General features: G+C 43.7%; 2 protein-coding genes across 3 annotated transcripts in view; one reads left to right on the top strand and one right to left on the bottom strand.

Annotated features, from left to right (window-relative positions):
- The window catches only part of PIK3R1 (phosphoinositide-3-kinase regulatory subunit 1), an 87,279-nt gene extending 66,312 nt beyond the window's left edge, over positions 1-20,967 (bottom strand). Inside the window, exons 1-2 of one of the 2 annotated variants that reach the window (XM_024129269.3) lie at positions 20,777-20,967; positions 9,545-10,262 (exon numbers count right to left, since the gene is read on the bottom strand). In XM_024129269.3, coding sequence (XP_023985037.1) covers positions 9,545-9,878 — 334 coding nt within the window. In that variant the 5' untranslated portion in view covers positions 9,879-10,262; positions 20,777-20,967. The remainder of the gene's footprint in view (positions 1-9,544; positions 10,263-20,776) is intronic. The other variant, XM_024129339.3, reaches the window with a different exon arrangement.
- Positions 16,374-21,570, top strand: LOC112064079 (translation initiation factor IF-2-like). Its single transcript, XM_024120640.1, has 2 exons — positions 16,374-16,403; positions 20,023-21,570. The coding sequence occupies exons 1-2, from the start codon at positions 16,374-16,376 to the stop codon at positions 21,568-21,570; spliced, it is 1,578 nt and encodes a 525-aa protein (XP_023976408.1).
- The last annotated feature ends 202 nt before the right edge of the window (positions 21,571-21,772 follow it).

The raw sequence follows: 21,772 nt of genomic DNA, 5'->3' as shown, positions 1-21,772 counted from the left end.
AAAAAAAAAAAACAACAATAAAAAATAAAAGCATCCAAGAATTTTTACTGGCACTCGTGTCCTTGGAGAGACTCTCTCTGTGCAATGTCACAGTGTCCTTTTAAGTTAAGCACCTAGGATTAAATTCACCTGTGCCTTTCACTTGCCCTCATCTACCCTCTTGTCCTTGGAATTCAGGTAACAGAAACATGATGTTTATGTTATAAACTTGGCAGTGACTAACTTTCCTGAGAAATAAAGTTTGACATTCAAAGGAATTTAGTCATTTAGCCAAACTTTAAAAATGGCGTTTACTGCTAATTTTGACAGAAATCAGGTACAAGACTTCAGATTCATATGAGTCCACTTCAGATTTCTTATACTTAGGGATTTTAAGCAGCTGCTGTCCACATGCCAAAACACATCATTTTTATGCTGGCTATCCTCAGCTTTTGGCTTTTAAGAAGCAAGTAGTAACCTGCTCAATTTTAACCAAAATGATTTAATTATGAATCAGAAGTAAGAAATGTGAAGCTCAGGGAAACATTTGAAGCAGACATGTAACTTCTTCAAAAATAACAGAAATGGAAGGAAAATCACTTATCAATGGTACATAACTTTTGAGTGTCTGATCAAGGTGTATTTGAGAAAAACTGCACATACACACATATAACCCCAAACTTTGTCTCAGGTTCATGGCCTTATCAGTCTCTTTGTAACTCAACTCTTTCATATATTTAGCAGACATAAGAAAATGCTATAAGTTGTAGGTAAAACAAGATAATTTGTGTGACGGTATGAATGTAACAGCCAATGAAACTTAACAGATAAAACAGACATAATTACAGACCACCCAAAAAGGAGAAAATAGCTGGTTCCTTCAGTTACTGATAACTTCACAAAGGACTGCTTAATAAGACCCACACAGCTGCCTGCTGGAGTGTTTTTGAACCCTCTGAATGCTCCTCCTAGGGAGCCCCCTCCTTTTAAAATATTTACACAATCATTTGAGCTTTAGTTTCTCAATCTGGAAAATGGTTATAATGCCATATTTGCAGGGTGGCTGTAAGGATCAAATGAAAAATGTCTTCAAAATGCTGAGCAGAATGCTTGGCAAATAGTAAGTCAGCAAATTTTTAGGGTATATTTGGAAAAAGCCATTTTCAATGTTTAAATAGACCCATGGGGAAACATGGGACAATGCCTCTAATATATACTTTGATATGTTCTAACCAAATTCATTACATCTCGTTCCTTGGTACTTTGTAGATAATCATGATTATTTAGCAATAAAGTCACATCTTGCTCAAACTTCTTTGAACCTGTCTCCTTTGAAAATGGCAAATTTACTTTTTGCTCCCTGAAAAAACATGGTAAGACCTAAGTAAGCAATGTTGTAAAATACTCGGAAATTATAAATTAATAATGATATAAATATTCAACTACGTTTCTATAGTTAAGAACAGGAATAGAAAGATATTTCAAACGAACTATATACTGATAAAGAAGCAACATTCTTAAACATTAGAAAATTTTTAAACAGGATAAAAAATAAAGCCAGAGTGTTTATGTGGATTCACAATAGATTATCTTATGAACAACCTCAAGTCGTTTTGAAAATTGCATTTTCCAAAACCCAGTAGCAAGTTGGAACCAACGCTGACTGTCTCTCGCTGTGACGGTGGTACCTCGTGCAGTCTGAAGGCACTATGGCAGTTTTGCTCCTTAGGGTAAAGTTTGGAATATAACACGGACCACCCAACAGTCCCTCTGGCTTTACAATGAAGACTCACATAATGCCTATGCTAATGTGTTATCTCTTGGGTACATATTTTAACACTGCTATCACATAAATTTGAAGAGGTCTGTATAAACAAATCTTTATAACCTGAATAGGCAAATGTTAAAAACATCACCTCTATCTGCCTTGGAAAAATTTAACAAAAAAACCACTAGAAAAATCCCTAGGAACTCTGAGCACATATCATGTCAACAAATGTAGCTATGCCACACAGACACAGTCCAAGGGAGGCATTCCATCAATGTCTTTGAATTCACTGATAAACTGCAATGTGTAAAACGGGAAGAATCTCAAAATCAATTTTGATGTCAGCAACTGCTGAGTGCCCACCAATAGAGTTAAGAGCATAAATTCTCACACTTGGTGAAACAGATCTTAAAATCATACAGTATGTAGATTTGCAAAAACTTGGTACCAATTTGGCACTTTTCATTAGCAACAATCCTATATCATCCCAAGGACCAACTTCCAATCAGATCTTACAGAGAGGTCATGTGAGCACATCTGCCCAACCATCTTTGCTTATTTCTCTGAGTTCCTTCATTATTTTCCCTTCTAGCTTCTGGGTTGCACTACTGGGGAAACACTACTAGTGAGAACTTACACTTTCTGGGTTTTGTTTCTCCAACAATTCTTATGAGTAGGAATGGAGAAACTTTTACTGATCAAGTGTCAGTAAGAGGTTAAAATAAAAATACAGCCAGAATTCAGAAGACATAGCGTCTACTTCTTGTTTTAAAAGTAGAGAACGCTGGGATTAGAAGGGTTATGGAATTTACAGAAAGCAAAGCAGAGTGGAATTTCTGATTCAAATAATATACCACAGGGATTTATATTTCACTTATGCCTACATCTTTACCACCTTGGATATCAGATTTCATCATCAAATTACAAATCGTCTTCTACAATACAGTGTAATAAACTCACAGTGGGAACTTCAATATGCATCAAATTGTGATAGGACAGGAGAATCTATAGGCATTGCACAATACAAGCTACCAACTGAGAAGAGATAAATAGATGAATACAAACACCCCCAAGCAAGAAACAGAACAGAGAAGGTATTCCTGAAAATGACAGCCATACTTTAGGTGGCATAAAGCCACTAGGACAAAGTTCTCCATGCAAAATTAAACAGAAAGATCTGCTGCTTGTTTGTTTTGTTTTTAATTGCAAAGTTATATTTCATCAGGACATTTTTTAAATGTACAGTGTATGGAATTATTGTAGCAGAAGCAAAATATCACGGTCTTTCACATAAATTAGTAAGTAGGAATGACGCATTTATAAAGTATTCTGACAACATTTCGTTAAACTTGATATTTTAGGGAAACTGTACCCAAGTAATTAAAATACAGTCAATTTCTAATTCGCTTTGACCTCCTCTATTTAGATTATTTTATTGAAACTGAAAACACTGTTTTGATACTGAATGCTATAAACTCAATCAAGACCTCAAAAATTAAGATATAATCCATCATGCAATTATCCTTCTCATTTCTAGTTAAAATACCAAGTTATTTTCTCCTATTTTAGCCTTCAAACCAATTTTACGTCCTTCCTCATGGAAATTTGTTAGCAACAAAGACACAAATATGCAACAGCCAGCTGTACTGCTAACATCTGCTTTCTTTTACTAAGAAAAACATGGATATGTAAATGGCATCTAATACTTGGTATTCTTATTTGCCAGAGGTACCAGATTCTCCCCTTTTTGGAAGCTACTTAGCATATAAGGTGCCATTTGTTGTTGGATTTCAGAATTTTGAACATTTATTTTCTCAAACTCTGACTTAGTGGAGAAGTGTTTGTTAAACAGAATTTTGCCTGTTTTAGACAAAGATGCATTCACCTACAAACAAGGAAAGACCGACTTCAAAGTTATCAAAGGATCTATTGACAACTAAGGTAAAAAGTTAAAAATAGAAACTCTTTTAACATACAGAATTCTACTTTCATGACAAGGAAAACTGTATTAGAACATCAACATTACCTTGGTTGCTAGTAAACAAAATAGGATCACTCCACTTACAGAGCTCCTGCTCGAATCAGAAGTGTGAGGGCTTTATTTAGGTTATACAGACATGGACATTGGACCCTTAACCCATTTTGGAAAAAAGAACACAGAATGAAATCCCTAGAGCCAGCAGCCTTAATGAAAGCCTCTTAACATATATCTCACTTAAGTAAAAAAATATATATAATTTGCATACTACAGCTGTGATTCTCAATGACACATGCCATGGTAGCCTGGCAGAAAAGCTTCTCCTCAAATAATGTCTTATCTGTAACCCTGAACTTAGCTGTCACCGCAGCTCCAGGAAAGAGAGAGAATCAAATCCTTCCTGTCTAATAACAGACTGGATGAGGGAGGGAGGAGTCCTCTCCTCTCTGGGAGACAAGGGGACCTTCCTGCCCATCCCACCTCTGGGAGCCCTTGTAAATTTCTAACATGGCTGGGCCAGCTCAGGGCAGAACCTTCCTGCTAAAAAGCAGCAAAGGCGAGAACACTTTCTCTTCTCAATTTCCTTTTCAAATAACTGTGGATATGGAAATTGGTTATTAGGGTTACTTTCTCCTTCACTTTTCTGGGGAAATAAAATAATTAAATTTAACAGGGAAACGTCTTAAAAATCAAGCATTTAGTAAGAAGACTAGAAACGCTGGTGCTCCTGAGAGGGAGAACTCTGTTATAATATGTAACTAAATGCCTGAGTGATACAGTCTGTCATAAGAGAATTGGTTAGGCTCACCTGATTTTATCAAAAATGATTACCACATATGTTTTTTTCAGGCCTGCTCTTTACTCAATTATATTGATGACATCTTTCAGATGTCACTTCCTACTAAAACACAAAGGGCAAACACTTACATGTTGGGAATTTCCTGGCAGTCCAGTGGTTAGGGCTCAGCTCTTTCACTGCCGGAGTAGTCTGGGTTCAATCCCTGGTTGGGGAACCAAGACCCTGAAAGCCTCGGTGTGGCCAAAAAGAAAAACAAACAAAAACCCCAAAACAAACAAACAAAAAACAGGTATATGTTTATCTCTGGGTAAAAACCTCTACTGTTCTGATTAATTTTTCTGGTGGGTCAGAAATTAAAGACAGGACTCCAAGGCCCTGATCTTCAAATATCCTGCAACCAGGCCTGCTTGCTCCCCCAAACGCAGTGATCAATGAAAAACAGGGAGTCAGCACCAAAGTCAGAGGTCTCACCCCATCCCTGGGGGCGTTGGTTAACCACAGTCCTCCTGCTTCACAGCAAAGTCTCACTTAAGCAGGAGAAAAGGTGAGGAAAGTTATGACAAGGCAGATTCTGAACTATAAACAGAATTCATAAAGGCAGGAATTCGTGAAGCAAAGCAAACTACTTCCACAGCTACTATTTCTGTGAGTAACAGCAGTACGTTCTGACCAGGGGGCTCAGCAAAGGTGCATAGTTTACGATCGGGTCACCATCCTCTGCGACCTCTGTACAGTGTAGTCAATTTATGTGATGTATTACAGCCTTGCTTTCTAGACAGGGGGCGACATCCGTGGAGGGACACTCAAAGGCTGAGTGTGAAAAATGGAAAAATCACGTGGCTGGGGAGACCATGAAAGCAAACACAAGCTGCAGGCTTTTCTCTTTTTCTGTTTAGAAGGACTTTTTATCAAAGTTTAAAACAGCCCACACCAAATGTGTGCTTTATGTTTTATATGTAGGGCCAGCTGGGACCCACTGTCAGGGTCCAGAGTGGGAGCTGGGGGAGGGGTGTGCAGATGGGGGATGGAAGTGAGGATGAACTCAGATTCCTAAGTGATCTCTCAAGCTAGCCGATTTCAACATCCTATACAAACTGACGTGGTCATGGAATCTCACTAGTCTAACTATTCTGGATTAGTGCAACTTTAATCAAAGGATCTCAAAATACTGTCTCAAGAAATAGCCCCACTGGACAGCTTACTTATGGAAGGAATACGGTTTGATTCTCTTATCCCTAAATGCCCACTTCCATCAACTCATTTCCTTGTGTCAGGGGAAAGATGGAAGCACCGCTGAATGCAGAAACAACAGGAGGATGGCCTCTCAAGAGCTCGCCTCCCCTGAGGAGCATGTACCACCCATTGTGCACCCCCATCACACCGTCCACCTGCACCAGACGGGGAAGAGGTTCCCTCCAAAGAAGGTAAAACGGGGCTTTACTGGGTTGTGGGAAAATGAAATGTGATGCTCGTATCTGTGATTTTAGCTTCCATGCAAAGAGGAGATAAAAGAGGGGGAGGGACAGCATAAAATCTGTGCCCGAGGACACTTGCTGATCTTGACATGTGTTCTATTAACTTTGCTTAAGTGGCTGACAGAGTACACTCTCAGCTCAACATGCTTTCCCACCCGCAGAACTACCCGTCTTAAGAAATGGGGTAAAAAAAATAACAGCTTTGGAGACACAGCATGCAACGGTCAAGGCCAGGTCAAGATTCCTCAGATGTGAATGATGTGAATAACAATAAACCGTGATGTTTAAAAACAGAATGGGCTGTTACAGCCGTGTGCCTGCACGTGACATACCAAGCACGCGGCTCACTTCCAGAGTCACGTGGGATGTGAAACAGCTGAATGATGCGTTTCCACAGCAAGCATCTGTCCACTTGCTAAGCACCTACGATGCTGTTCTAGGTACTTGGGATAATGGAGAGACATCCAAGACCCCTGCCCTCACAGGGCTTACAATCTACCGGAGGGAACAGATAATGAACGAACAATGTGGTAAGTAAATTCTAGAGTAGGTTAGATAATAAAAGCTTTGCAAAAGCAGAAGGGCAGGTTGTACGTGAAATGAGATGAGCAGAGCTAGCCTCCATGAGAAGAAAGCTTTAAGCAAAGAGTGGAGAGTGGGTCAGCTAAGAGGATGGCAGCGGAAGAGCTGTCCAAGCAGAGGCCCGAGGTGGGAGAGGAACCGGAAGGGGCATCAGAGGGCACGCCGTCTCTCTCGGGTCCTGACTTCATCTTTCATCCCTGCTTTCTAGCACAAGATAGGGGGCTCAGTTCACATTTACTGAATGATTTAAACTCCAAGAAATACAAGATTATCCAATATACAAATTCAATCCAAACTAGGCCAGGGCTTCATAAGAAAACTGTATGCAAACTGGATTGGTGGAAGGTACATTTTCCTGAGAGGAGCTGGGGATCAGATCTTCAAATGGGTTTTTGACTCTCTTTTCCCCAAAATGTGAGACATCACAGCTTTCTTTCCAGGAACATGCAAGAAAAGCAAAAAGTGGGTTCTGGCATCAGGGGGACCTCTTCACACAGATGCTACTTGTGGGCAGAGTTTAAAGACAACGTTCTTTTAAATACAAAGAGGGAAGGTGGTGAGAGGGGCATATAGGTAGGTTTATCCCACGCTCATCTCGGGGGCGTGCCCACTGTCCCCATAACACTCCCTCCACAAAAGAGACCTGCATGTCACCGGGGTAACCTTCTCAATAAAATACAGTCAAACATGAAAAACAGGCTAAGTAAGGTGAGGGAGTAAAAAGGAAAAAAAAGGCGAAAGAATTCAATTACAGTAAGAAGAGAAAAGTACTATCCTTCCTCACCTTCACATAATTTGTCCCTGCAAACACTTTTCAAATAAACACACCCTCAGGCAAAAGAAATTAAAGCCCCACAGGTTCCAACAAATAAGTCTGTCCTTACAACTACTTTCCATATCAATTTGACACGCAACTAGCAGGAGCTGTTGAGTCCTCATTTCATAGGAATCATATTTAAATGAGAATGCAAGATTAACATTTCTATAAAATCTAATATTTAGTACCTCAACTCCCCACCCAACCCCTCATACTGTCTTTTCAACCTTTCAATTGCTCCTAATTTCTCATTTATATTCAGGCCTGCTCTAATACTTTAATGCACATTACTGTGGGTCTCTTTCTTAAACTCTGCTAAAATATTTCATTTTACTCTATGTATTAAAAAAAAAAGAAAAAGCTGTTAAAAAATCTCAGTTGTTACCACATTATGTGAGAAAGAAAGCATTATAAAAATAATTTAGATCCTACAAAGAGAAAATCATTTTTAAGGAAAGACTTGCTTTTCCATATACTATATCCAAATGAAAATATCAAATGCAATTTTTGTTTAGAAGCTATTTTTACAAAATCTTTTTGTCCCTAATCTTGACAAGGTACCCCTTTTAAATACTCTTTTCTAACCTGACTAAGATATTTTTATAAGTCTGTAATCTTTTGTATGCCAGGAGAAATTATATCATTTTTCCTTTTGAATTAGACTACGTATTAGGAAGTGTATCTAACTTAAAAAATCGAAAGTCAAATTAAAAATATGTAGTTTGGTAGGAAAAAACAATTATGTATATACCTCCCCTCAGCTAAGTGAAACTATGCAAGAAACACAATGGTTGACAAAATTATATATAATTATATATATATATATAAAATGACAAAATTGTATATATATTACATATATACAAAAAACTTTCAGAGTCAAGTTTTTTTGATTCATCTAGAAAAAAACCTAACTTTTGCTTTTGAACTGTCCAGTAAAACATATCATTTGAATATTATTTCTAAAGTACAGTATAATGTTTCTAAAACAAGTATCCCTTTTGGGTTGGGATGGGAAGAGAAAAGCTCTTCCCTTCAAGTATCCTTAGTGAGTTCTTCGACATTTATAAAATATTCCCAATTCCATTCACCCTTGCATTCTGCTTCTTCATTCCCGGTACCTCATTCATTTGTGCTAAAATAAGCCAACATTAAAGAAGACACAATAGTAACAGGATCTCTTCCAGAAATACACTGTGATGTCCACAGTCAGTTTGACTTGACACATAACCACTGCAGTTAAGTCCACCCATCTGAAACACATCTTTCCATGCCTTTCTCATTCTCTGGGAAAAAGATTATACAGGGGGAACAATGCTTGAGATTTACCAGTGAAGAAATGAAGGATTTGACAAGGCTGTTAACAGCAAAGCGGAGTAAAAGGCTTGTCTCTGTGTGAAACTGAACAGAAGAAAAACCTTAAGGAACAGCTGTGCTCAGAGCTGAAGTGGGGACCATCTCCAATGAACAATGAGTGGGTTTTGGATCAAGGTGTTTTCCATCTGAGAAAAATATTCAGTGATTTTTTTTTTTTTTTTTCTCATGAAGGCCAAGCACACTATTGGCATTAATGCTACAGATGACACTACCCAGGCAGGAAGAGGACTCCCTGTGCATCTACACTAACTACAGGATAGAGTTTCAGCTTCAGCCGGTATTCCTGGAGAGGAAACCAAGAGGTAGACACCACGTTACAAAAACAATGGTTTCTTCTCAGTTGAGTTCTGTGGTCATTTTATTACTCTCTCCATTTTCCATGCAGATCATATTAATGTTAAATATACTTACATGAGACTTACCCTCTACTCTCCCAAAATGATTATTTAGGTATATAATACCAGTTACAAGAATAGAATGCAAAAGGTGTTTACTTCCATGGCAACTCTAATAAGTGTTTAGAGACACTAACTGAAAAGGTTCTCAGATATCATCACCCTAGTTTGATAACAACTCTCCACCCCACAAACACAAATTTCTAGCCATGTAATGATTGACCAAACTTTTACGCACCATACATAAATTCAGGTAAAGTTGCCAAAACAACTTCTGCCCAGAGCGTTTCAGCTCAGCTCAACCAACGTGAGACTTTTCCTTAAAAAAAAAAAAAAAAAAAAAAGGAGTCATGAAGCAATCACTCATCAATACTGACCTTGTTGCTCACTGTCTGCTTCAGTTTTTGAAGAACCTGGTGCAACAGGAAGGGGTCGAGGTGGCCGGGGCTTTGGTGTGGGCGGTGAGATCTTTTTCCTTCCAATGTATTCTACGTAAGTTCCCGGAAAGTCCCCCCTCTCCCCCGTGGTCTCGTTATAGCCATTTAACCAGCCGATTTCTTCAGGCCTGGCTTCTTGTCCATCACTGAATCCAAGAGCTACTAAAGACCCTTTATTCACAGTCAGTACGTCCCCCAAGTGCAAGTCAATGTCTTCTTCCCGTTCCTTTTTATAGTCGTACAGCGCCCTGTACTGGTACCCCTCGGCACTCATGGCTGCAGACCTGCGACCATGCGACAGCTGAGGCTGGCTGCACACTGCAGTCTAACCTGACGTGTCTATGGAAGGTGAATTCAGAGAGTGTGTTAAGAATCCTAATACACGTCCAGCGGGGGATAAAGGATAACTCTCCAAAGGTTTAAGAGGAGAGGTGATTGGCCCTCCGGCCGTCCATCTGTCCTCCATTAAGGGTGTGACTGAAGTCAGGGCTCACTTCCTCTGTGGCCGCAGTCTTCCCACCGGCTTCCTTTTCAGCAACTCGTCAACACATTGACTCCGGGCTGACTCTCCCTTCGAGGCCCGATCCTTTCTGACACTCGTCACACTGTCCATCTGTCATCTGATTTGACTATGGCACACACCACATGCGAGCTGCACCTAGCAAAGGGAAAACAAGACTTATGAATCAGCGGCACACTTGGCCATCTGTGTGAGTCTGAATTTCGACTTCCATTCAACAAGTACTTAATCAACCTGGCAGACACACACAGGCCAGTATGCTTTTGCTTGACATGGTATACACAACAAAGATTAGTGAGGCAGGCAGTCCCTGCCTTCTAAGAACACTTGGCAGGGTGGAAGGGGTGCTGGCATGTGGCAACATCTCAGAGATAAGACAGAACATAAGGAACTATAACACTAGGTAAATGTCATAAGAGAGCAGAGGCTGAATGCTAGGGAGTTCAAACAAGGGAGAGACCACATCTCACTGCAGGCATCTGAAGACAGAAGAGAACGTGTGGCATGATCTTAGGCACAGATGTGATGAAGCACATGTCATATTCTGGGAAGAGCTAGAACAGGCAGACCAGTATGTGTGAAGCCAAAGAGGGAACATCACATCCGGGTTAGAAAGATAAGCAGGGGTTGTATAACAAACATCACACACGCCCGTGTTGAGTTTATGAGTGATGGAATCTACAATGGGGAGCTGGAAAAAGGCTGGGAGAGAGGGGAACAACAAGACCAGAGCGGCACTTGAAGAACCTCAATCTAATCCTGGTGCGTGGAAGGCACTGGTGTAGGGACAGAAGAGGAAAGCCATGAAAGGTGTTTTGCAGCCATCTGGGCAACTGGCCATGAAGGCATGAACCAAAGTGGCAGCAGAAGGTATGGAAAGGGGAGGACTGAAGTAAGGGAGAAAGAAGCATGTGTGGGACGTGGCAATGCTGAAAAATGGATCAAGAAAGAGAGAAGCACGTGGTACTGGGTACTGGATCCTGGTTGGGGAGACGGACAGACTGCAGCATATGAGAAACAGAGGATGGCAGAGAAGCCAAGAGGAAGGGGCTCTTCCCAGGCTGGAGGGCTGAGCCAAGGTTCAAGGTACTAACTGACCGCTGGACCTTAAAGATCATCCACTTCGCCAGCTATTTTAGAATTCATTTCTGCGTGACATGAGGTAATCAGAGAGATACATTGACCTGTGTGTCTGTTTAGCAACATATTAGTATTTTTAAGCCAAAGAAATAAAGACACAAAACTTAGTACATAATAGCAGAGCATAGGTCATTTTGTTGGTACCTTCCTAGCAAAAAAGTAAAAAGTATAAATTGTACAGAAAATACAAGTACAAAATAAAAAGGAAAAACTTCTCTCTCTCGCACTTTCTCCTTTATCCCAAAGTTGATTACTGTTTTAATTTTACATTGATTCCTTTCTTAAAAGGCAATAAAAATGATATATATTTTTTAAAAAGGAAGAAGAAAAAGAAAGAAAGAGAGAAGCAAAAGGTGCCTGATCCTGAGTTCACAAGAAGAATGTAGCTACCAATATCAGGCAAAGGGAAGCCAGGAGGCCTGATGGGCTAATGGTGATGCTGGATATCCAAATGCAAGCATGGATCGTTGAAAACCTGGTCTGTGATTCAGGAGAGGAAACAAACCTGAGGTTTGGTAATCAGCTGCAAATAAGGCAAGGCCAAGCTCAATGGGATGAAGGAACTCAGAGAAAAAATATTAAAAGTTAAAAAAAAAAAAAAAAAAAAAAAGATCCAAGGACCAAACATCAAGGTTCAATGAATGCCAATGAGGAGGGAAAGTCAAGGTCTGAAGACAATGCAATGTACCGGAAACAAGGGATAAGAGGGTTCAGGTAGGAGAAGGTGATCTCTAAGACTAAATCCTGCAGAGGCCTCTGGAAGTGGGAAACAGGCCGGGCTAGGTCATCTGGGGCTTTTGTCCATAGTGGAATCATCACGGACTTGAGAAAGCCCACTCTAGTCTAGTAGTATTGAGGATAGTAACCAGAGTTTAAGGAGTTAAGGAATAAAGAGAAAGTAGAGATGGCTGCTGCAGATCACACTATGAAGATGGCTCAGTGGAGGGGGAAACGAAATGCAAGTTTTTTCTTTTTTTTTTTTTTTAACTAGTAGAGGCAGAGGGCTTAGAGAGTCAGAGGCTCTTTAAGTTAGAGAGGCAGTAAGGCAGCTTGGATAGCTGCTAGAACACTAGAGAACAATGTGCACACGGACACACTATGCGCTGCGTTCATTTCTCCACGTTATCTTTGTTAGAAAGAGGAAAAGCAAACTAAAGGTTTCAGTTAAGCTGGCTGAACAATAAAGCAATAAAAACAATAGCCTCACAATTTCGGTGTGCTATGTCAAAGAGAGCTTTTATAAGTTTTCAAGAATGGAGCCCTTTAGAAGTTTATTATTATAGGCACTCTGCGGTGTAGGCATCTTAAGAAGCAAATCTAATCACAGATTAATTGTTATGCTGGCATTCAGAAGTGTAAAGTATTCAACTTTACATGGCTAAAGCCTCTTAGCTGTAATACAATAACGCTCTTAGGAGAGTTACATATTAAAAGAAGGAAAAACAAACACTGGAGATCTTTGTGTAGCAAGAATATTAATTTGCAGTAGTATTCTACTTTGTATTTCAGTTGGCAGAGAAAAAAAATTAAAGCAGCCAGCAGAGCATATGAGAAAAATAAACTATGTTATGTTTGAAGACAGCCTCTCCTTTTGCTAGATCCAGAATCAAATTAAATATTCACTGCATAAATTCACAAGAAAATGTAGAACTAGCAAATCCCATTTTTAGTACTAATGTACTCTGTTACAAATGAGATACAGAACATGAACATTTACATATCCCTAAATGCCTGGAAACCAGGCAATATGCCTGAGAATAATTTAATTCCTCCAAATCTGCCTTGAAATTTTTGTTAGCTTTTCCTGGCAATGTATGTTTTACTGAAAAAAAAAAATCCTCAACTAGTAGGCTGGGTAGATCTTTCTGCCAGCTGCTGCCTATGGCTTCCTCTATTTCAACAGCCCAGGAGGCCAGTTTGGTGAGATTCTTAACAGAATGGGGAGTATAACAATTCCTCTTTCTCCCTCCTACTCTGTCCCCCTCAATTCCTCCTCTCCCCGCTACACAGGCTCTCAGCAACCGCCAAGCCCTGCTCACGGCACACCTATGTAGCTATGCATGTCCCTCACCAGGGGACACTGCAGTAAGAAAAGATCCAGGTCTGCTCAAGGTTTTACAAACCTAAAAACTGTGTTTACATTGGCCTGAGGCTAAATCCCTGCAAGGAGATAAAGAACCCTGAGGAACCCAAAGACTTTAGCAAGACCAGACTTTAGAGTAACAATTCCCGCCAGAGATGCCAGAGGTCTACCTGTCTCTACAAAGTCTCCCTCTCTCACCGTTTGTAAGAACCACCTTACTTTCTGTGCAGAAGAATCCTGTGCAGAACTCTGGGCCCTCAACTGACCAAGAGAAGCCCAGATCTTCTATGACTCTTGGACCATAAGCAGCACACACCACTCATCTTCCGGGACTCCACCGTCAAGGCCAGGAAGACCAATCCAAACAGTCCAAGGTCAGCCATGATTCAGTGCCAATTAAGAGGGAGCGCTGACTAGCCATGGGGTGGTGAGTGAAGCGCATCCCATGGGGAGGTGCAGAGAGGCCTTGGCTAGAGGGAGGAGGAGGGCGGCCCTCCCCTGCTGCACACTGTACACTTTCTCCTAACGGCCATGCCCATTTTAATGGCTGCCACTGTCGTCGTCACTCAATACCGGAAGCTATAGGTGTATTAACCCATTCAATCATCACCATCGAATATTCAGTGGGAGCTATAGGTGTATTAGCGTGTTCAATGCTCAAGGTAACCAGGAGATGGGTACTATCAACATTCTCACTTTACATAGGAGGAAAACGAGGTGCGGAGAGTTTAGTGTCTTGGCTGTGATATCTTGGCCATGATAACACTCACCAAGGGCGAGGCGTAACTAGAGTTCAGATCCAGGCAGTCTGGCTCCAGAGCCACCACTTTCAACACCTTAAAACCGACTGCCCAAACTCAGCTTGCTCGGATGCCCCAGGATGGCCCAGATATGTCCATGGGGTCAATGGTGCAGATTCCTTGCTTGCACACTCTGACCTCTCAGATTTATCTTGAAGGTCTGCTTGCTGCTCTCTGTGACAGTGGCCTTACCGATAGTGTTTGTGGCTCTTTCACAGAAACACCTGCACGAAAAGAAGCCATTTTAACTCAGCAGGCGTGCCCTCAGTCTGAGACTCAGCAACTTGGACCAAGCAGATTTCCTTCCGAAGAGACTTCATGAAGATGCATCCTTGCCAAAGAAGTCCATGAACTAGTGAATCAAAGAATACTGGGCACATCACTTCTGGAAGGCTGCCCATTTCTGCTCTACAAGCTTCAGCTTCTGTCACCTACGTGCTTCTTGGCATCTACGCCCCCTGCTGCTACCCCAGGCTCCTCACTGCACAATTTCTAACAGCTCAGCTCCTCCTTGCGGGGGTATATGAAGCATCGTCCACAGTCACCAGGGCTAGCACATTGAGAGGACTGGAAAGTTCTCTTCTCTCTCACCCTCAAATTCCTCTCTCGCTCCCAGAGCAGAAGACAGCAGACCGGGGCACTGGTAGTGCCTCGATCGCCCTCCTGTGATCAGTGTGGGGCTGACACTACATGGTGCCCAGATTCACAAGCTTACCCCTCCAACCTCTTTGGCTACATACACCTGTTCACTGAAATGTTTCCAGCCAGCTTCAACAGAATTATTTCCGCAGTTAAGGTTTTTATATGTGGATAATCTAATGTTTTCAAATAACCAAGGCAGTTTTATGACATATGCTCCAAGACAGTGCATAACCTAAGTTACTGTAACAGAAGGTATAAAGGAGTCCTAGGAACAAATAACAAATTAACTTACTCATACAGAACATCATATGCAACAGTTCAAAAGGTCCTTCACGGGAATTATTTTTGCTCCTGTTTTTCAAGCCTTTCACAGACTGCCTGCAATACCATTACTCGGAAGACAGATTTTTCTCTCTCTCTGCTAAAACACCAACCAATTCCCATTCTGTTCCTCAGAATAAAGTTGTTTCTGATGCCCGACAAGGAGCAATCCATGACTTTTTAATGTACAAGTGCTTGAAAGTAAATTTTCAATTTAAACCCTCTAACCCGCAGGCATTTGGGCAAAGAACCAAACAAAATTCTTTGAAAAGTCCTCTGACTTTGTTGACTTACTCATTCCCCTTTCACAAAGGACGGGGATTTAGCAAACTTGGTGGGGAGGCAGGAATAAAGGATATTTTCAAATCACTTTAAATAAATCAAGAATATAACCTGATCGTGTGATTCTATCCTGCCATGAAATCAGCAGTTTGGCCCTGGGTCCCAGCACAAAATGGACTTTCAATCCAGCTGCAAAGCTATAGAGAGGTTCCTGGGCCCCCAGGCCTATAATTCACCTCTCCATCTTCAGTGTGGTAGCTCTGAGTAGGGCAAGCTCCCTAACTAAATTCACACAGCCTTTTTAAAAAACAAAATGCACAATTCATTATTTAAAACTCTTTTTACCTTTCAAATAGTGTCCTGGAAATCATGAAAATCAAACTGAACAGTTAAAATTTCCTACTAACATAATGAATTTCAAGCTAAAATGATGGGCTCAGGGTAAAATTTTATGGGATGTAAATTTTACCTCAATTAAAACAAAATAAAATGATGGGCTCGGAGGAAGCCCCAAGCCACAGTCCTCAAGTATCTCCATTCATTTTTCAAACCAACAAGAATGTGTCCCAGGTTGCCGCGCTCAGGGCTGGGTCTGCACTGTGGGGAAGCAGGGCACCTAGGGCACAACTCCTGCCCGCAAGCCCTCTGGGGGTTTGGGAGTATGGGGGTGGGGGGACAGGACAAGCCCCGGTCAAACAACAAGGACACAGGGCTCTCCAGAAAGCAAAGTGATGGGATAGCGGAGCACTGCCGAGGGGCAGAGATACAGGCCCAGCTGGAGGCGGTTCTCGGGCTCAGTGGTCACCACAGGGAGGCTGTGGCTTCCAGAGCCTGAGAAACATATCCCATCACCCAGAAAAGGCCATGGGATGGACCATTCTACTTCTCTGCATCATCCCGGGGAAGAAGCCCTGAGGAGGCGGCCATGGAATGGGAGGACTAAAGCAGACAATCTAGAGTGCCCCCTCTCGTGAAAATACAATGCTACTGTGTAAAATTCTTAGCAAGAAGGTGAGTATAAGCGCTGGGTTTCACACTCAAAGATGCTTGTCCCCACTGGTGCCTACATTTTTAAACTTGGGCAAGTTACTTAAACCTCTCTGTGCCACTATTTATTACGTAGATTAAAGGAAATTATTTATACAAAGACTGCACTCCATGCTTGATAATTAGAGCTTAATTAACACCAACATAGTGCTTATTAGGGGCCAGGCACACTCCTTCCAGTTTTGCATATGTCAACTCACTTAATCCTTCCAATCATTCTGGGTATGATTATCATCTCCATTCTACAGATGGGAAAATAAGCACAGAGAAGTTAAATACTTGGCTTTAAGTCACATGGCTAGTAAACCACAGCTACAGTAGTATTATTGTTACTACTATCATTACTATTAATATTGATTGCCACTTACTACCACTTATACAATTCATTTTAAAACCAGAACATTTGCCAAGAATTTTCTTTTGCACTGCCTCTAAATGCTGCAAACTCTATTGAAAGAATCCTCAAGCTAGCCAAAATAAACCTCTCCACTGTTTCTTTAACTCCTTTTCAGAGTAAATAGATAGACAGATAAGGGCTGCTTGTGGACTTTGCCCATCTAGTCCTGAGGCAGAGGGTGGCTCTATAGAGGTCAGGGCAAAGGAGACCTGGGAGGGGCCAGGGCTGTGTGAGAGGGTGGTATGAAGCAGGGGGCGGAGTTAGGGGACAACACTCCTCTCCAGCAGGGTTTGGTGGCTGCTCCCTAGCTGCCCTCAAAGAGAAAAGGTGACAGCACCCATGCAGTCCTCCAGGGACTGAAGGCAGCAGCGTCCTCCTGTTACAGCCCTAGATCCTGGGGCTGAGCGCCGGGGCTGGACCACTGGGGGTCCAGCAAAAAAGGAGAGGGGCAAAGCACTCCAGCCCAGCCCGGGCACCTTACTTTCTTCACTCTCTCCACCCACTGCTGGAGTCTCCTCACTTTTGCTAGACTCCTGTGATCGCAGTACTCCCTGGGTGATCGTTAACATGAAAACTATTTTGATTACAGGTGCCTGGGGGTACGTATTGGATTTACTTTAAGGAAAACAACGTTGGCAGGATACAATCTCCAAAGACGTTTTTATAGTAGATTTTTTTTTTAAGGCAAAAGGTACAGTACACTCATTCTATCCTTTCAAATAAATAAATAGACAAAACCCCTAACATCACCCAAACAGACAAGCTTAGGAGTAATTACATAGTCTATTTTCAGCTGCTTTGGCATAACGTACATGAAATGGCCTTTAATTGCCACTCTCTTAAGCAAGTAATTCCAATGAGAGAGTTGGCAGAACCATGGCAGGTGATCACATTAGGGTGTAGGCGGCGGAGACGGGGGGAAAAAAAAGCAATAAATAGGATATTTTAAAAATTAATTACAACCTAAGTTTTTTATTAAAAGCTGTTATATAATTGATATTATGCCTTCTAAGGTAAAAACGAAGTGATAATCCCTTCCTTCCACTGATAAGTAACTTCTTGTTTTCTGAGGGCTTCCGTAAGATGCTCCATTCTCTTGCCTTCACCGGCAAAACCCTGTATCCTCCAAAAGAGAGAAAAGCTGTGGGGAGCCCGTCTAAATGTATAATATACTGAAAAAGGCACTTCCCTTTTTCTTCTGCATTGTGTATGTCCCAGTTGTGGGAGAATTAAAAGCAAAACACCAAATGCAAACATGCTCTCAGCTTTCTATATTCTACCTGACCATGACATCATTTTATTTTCAATGTGCTCACTGACCATCTCTTTATTCACTAAAACTCATTTTGCATATGACAAAATGCAAACACAATGAGAGCTGAACTAGAATTGTTTCTGCTTTAATGAGTGTGTGGACAATCTTTCAGAGTGGATGCCTTTTTAGAATACTCCCTTGAACTACCTAAGAAAAAAAGGAGATTCTGATGAACATATTAGCCTAAGAATTACAGGGCATTCATGGAAAATTTTAATTAAATATACGGGCAACACTCTTGATAACACAAAATTTGAGTAAGTGGAGCAGGCTTGCACTGAAGATGCCAAAACCCTTCAAAAACCAGCTTAGGCGCACTTAACATTTCCAGCAAATAAATGCCTACTACCATCATCACTGTCAATAACCAAAATACGTATCACCTATGACTTATTGTACCACTTCTGTTTCCCAAAACCAACTTAATGTTGCAGGGATTTACTGTTCTTAATAAAGTGAAATTTAAAGAAACAGCTATGGAAAGACAATATAATTAATCAATGGGAAGTGAAATGCTTTTTCACGTTGGCTATCAGCATCAAAGAGGTGAAAAGACACAGTGATACCGTCATTTTACAAAAACAGATAAAACAGCAGATAGTAGTGTGTTCAATGCAAATTATCTGCTGTGCAACTGACAAGAACAGGTCCCAAATCAAGATGAAAGTTAAAAAGCAAACGCACATCACACTTTGAAAGCCAGTATCAGATATATAAAACTGTCTTCCAGCCACAAAAATCTATACACTTCTATGGAAAAAGGACAACTCTCTAGTTGCAATTGTCATATAAAAGCTGAAGAGGCCAGCAGTGACATAACCCAACAGTTCTGCAAGGCAGGGAGCCTCCTCCACCAGCCTTTCCAGTTTAAGCCTGATTCTGAACCAAACACACCTTTCCAAACTGAAGAGGGAGCCCCCCCCCCAAAAAATCACTCAGGGTATTTTCTTTGTAATGACCAAAACACTTGCTTCCCAAAGTTTAAGAACTTTTGTTTCTAAGAAAACTATCATCTATGCTTTTTAAAAGCTCTTTATTTCAAGACAGTGTAATCTATCAAAAAATTATGGCTACGGGGGTGCTTTTTTTTTTTCTCTTCCAACGATAAAAGATGTTTGTGGCCTTCTGTGCAGAAGTCATCAAATTCCTGATGATTTGCCCCATTACTGATAGCCTGTCTCATAAATAAACTTGTCTTCCGACTCTGACCTTTTCTAGCTAATACCTAACCATCTTTAAAGCTGCCAAACGCAAGGCAAGCTAATGAAATATTAAAAAAACAAACAAAAACCATTCCACATAACCCCTGGGTCACTTACTTTGTGAATGTCCCGCCTAACTAAAACTCCAGCCCCATCACACTGAAATGACAATCTTATGCTGCATTCAAAACCCGGAACTGCTTTATCCATTCGTACTTCGCACTGACAAAGAGGAAAAGAACTGAAAAAAAAAAAAAAGCCCCCAAAACCCCTATCACTTCTAAAGTCACAAAACCCCCAAACAGAGTAAACTCATACTCAGATACCAACAGTGCTGCAGCTCCACCAGGGATTAACGGTATAAGTGAGACCTTTCTGATCTTAATTGCGCCCAGAGAAGCAGAAGAATTTCCCCAAATCCAGTCTACACACATTCTGCATTCAACATGTAACAGCCATTCCGCTCACACCCTTACATTTCATGATCGAATTCTGGTTACCAAAGTACATTTCTGCACTGGAGCGGTTGGCCTGAGCTTTCCTGTTCTCTTTGTCTTGTGATCTGCGGGGCAGTTTCTGCCCTTGGGAAGTGAGTGTGAGAGCTGTGGATTCCCGACAATTCCCCACGATCTTTCAGCTCGGGTTTGCACGCTCTCTCGCTCTCTCTAGCCGGCTCCATATTGCTGGGCCAGTCCCTCCAGCCTCGCCCCGCGTTACAAAAAACCTGGATTTCCGGGCTGTTCCAAGACCCCATTAAGTCTGCCTCCAACAACCTGCCCAGGCCCGGTCGGCACCACACGCCGAGTTAGGGTCCCAGCGACCGGCCGCCCCGAGGCGCACTTCCCCCACCCCGGAAGAGGAGGGAGGCGAACTTCGGAGGGCGGGGGCTGGGGGCTAGCTCCGGGGACCCCCGCAGCCCCGATCGCCCCGGGGAAGGGCCCGGGCAGCGACCCGGGTGTAGCCGGAGGGCGCGGGGGAAGGCATAGCTCCTTCCCGCTAACGCAAAGGCAGCGGGCAGGGCGCTCTCCTCTGCTGAAAGGCGCCGGAAAACTGCAGCAAGGCGACAGTGGGGACCCACAGAAGCGTGAGGTGACGGAAGGGTGGCGGAAGCCCGAGTTCGCCTGCAACTCCAGGGACGAACGCGCCCAGCGGCGCGCACAACACGCTCGGAAGAGGACTAGGGAAACGGGACCCGCGAGGTGGCCGGGAGCACGCAGGACGCTGGCCGCGAGGAGGGCCCGCGGCTGCCCGGCGGGCGGGAGACGCCGGAGGCAGGGAGGACGGCGGCCGGCTCGCTTCCCCCGGCCCGGTTCTGCAGAAGGAGAAGCGGCTGCTGGTGACAGGAAGAGAGCGACGGTAGCCGCGCGCGCACGCACCGCCTCCCCCTCCCGAGCACACACCCGAACCCGCTGCTGCCGCCTACCTCCCCCGCCGGCCGGCTTCCTTCCTCTGCGGGGCCCAGGCTGCAGCGGCAGCCTCTTGCGCGCACGGCTCCGATGCGCCCCTGACCAGGCTCCGACCCGCTGGCCGTTCCCGACCCAAGCTCGCCGTCTCCCGACCCGCTCCCAGCCGCCCCGGCCGCGGCCGCCGCTTCCTCCAACTCCGCTCCAGCTGCTCACGACTCCTTTCCGTGCGCCGGCAGCTCCAGCGCCCAGCGGCCGGGCCCGCCTCCGGCCCCGCCCCGCGCGCCCCGCCCCCGAGCCCGCGCCAACCGGCGCCCGCGTCTCCGCCCCTCTCCGCTGGCCCCGCGCCCTTCGCCGCTGCCGTTCACTTTGCGGGCCCCCGAGCCCGGCGGCCAGCGGGGTGGAGCTCCGGCCCTGCGAACCTTTCCTGCTGCCGGGCTCGCCTTCCGCCCCCAGCCGCGGGGATGCCCTGGGCTGCCGGGCCGAGCGCTCTGGCTTTGCGCCCTCCGGGCCAGCCAGGCTGCTGCGCGCCTGCGGCCGAGCCGGCTGCCGGGCGTCTTCGAGACCAGAGGCGGCGGGTCTGGGGAAGATCGAGGACAAATTCAGACTTAGAAGCTGCGTCTCTAATCGCAGTGTCTTGAAACAAACCCCAGCCTCTTTCGAGCTCCCAGCGCCCCAGCAGAGTGGCTGGGACGGGGAGGACTCGGATTCCAGGCTCGCCAAAGCCGGGAGGCCCTGCAATTCATGGCCTCGCCAGCGCGGCCGCGGGAGTGGGCGGAAAATCCTCGCCACCCCGCGTAGCGCCTGGGGGTGAAGGAGGGGTGAAAGGGTGAAGCGGAGGGACGAGCGCCCGCAGCCTGCCTAGAACTCCAGGAGCCTGGCTGGCACTGCCGCCACCGGGAGCCGGCCCGGCCCGCCAGCAGGGCAGAGCTTTATGAGGAGGGCGCACGCTGGCTGATCCCTCGCAGTCCTGAGATGACAGAGCAAATGTAGGTCGCTCAGGCAGACCGTGGCCC

This window comes from Physeter macrocephalus, chromosome 8, assembly GCF_002837175.3.
Source record: "Physeter macrocephalus isolate SW-GA chromosome 8, ASM283717v5, whole genome shotgun sequence".
Classification (NCBI taxonomy): domain Eukaryota; kingdom Metazoa; phylum Chordata; class Mammalia; order Artiodactyla; family Physeteridae; genus Physeter; species Physeter macrocephalus.
The sequence above is the reverse complement of the archived record's forward strand: the minus strand, read 5'-3'. Positions and strand labels throughout refer to the sequence as shown.

Bases quoted from the DNA above. Each gene is read 5' to 3' on its own strand.
- LOC112064079 (XM_024120640.1), top strand. From the start codon at position 16,374: ATGCTACTGTGTAAAATTCTTAGCAAGAAG. The intron at 16,404-20,022 runs GTGAGTATAAGC...CGCTCTCTCTAG, and splicing joins GTAAAATTCTTAGCAAGAAG to CCGGCTCCATATTGCTGGGC.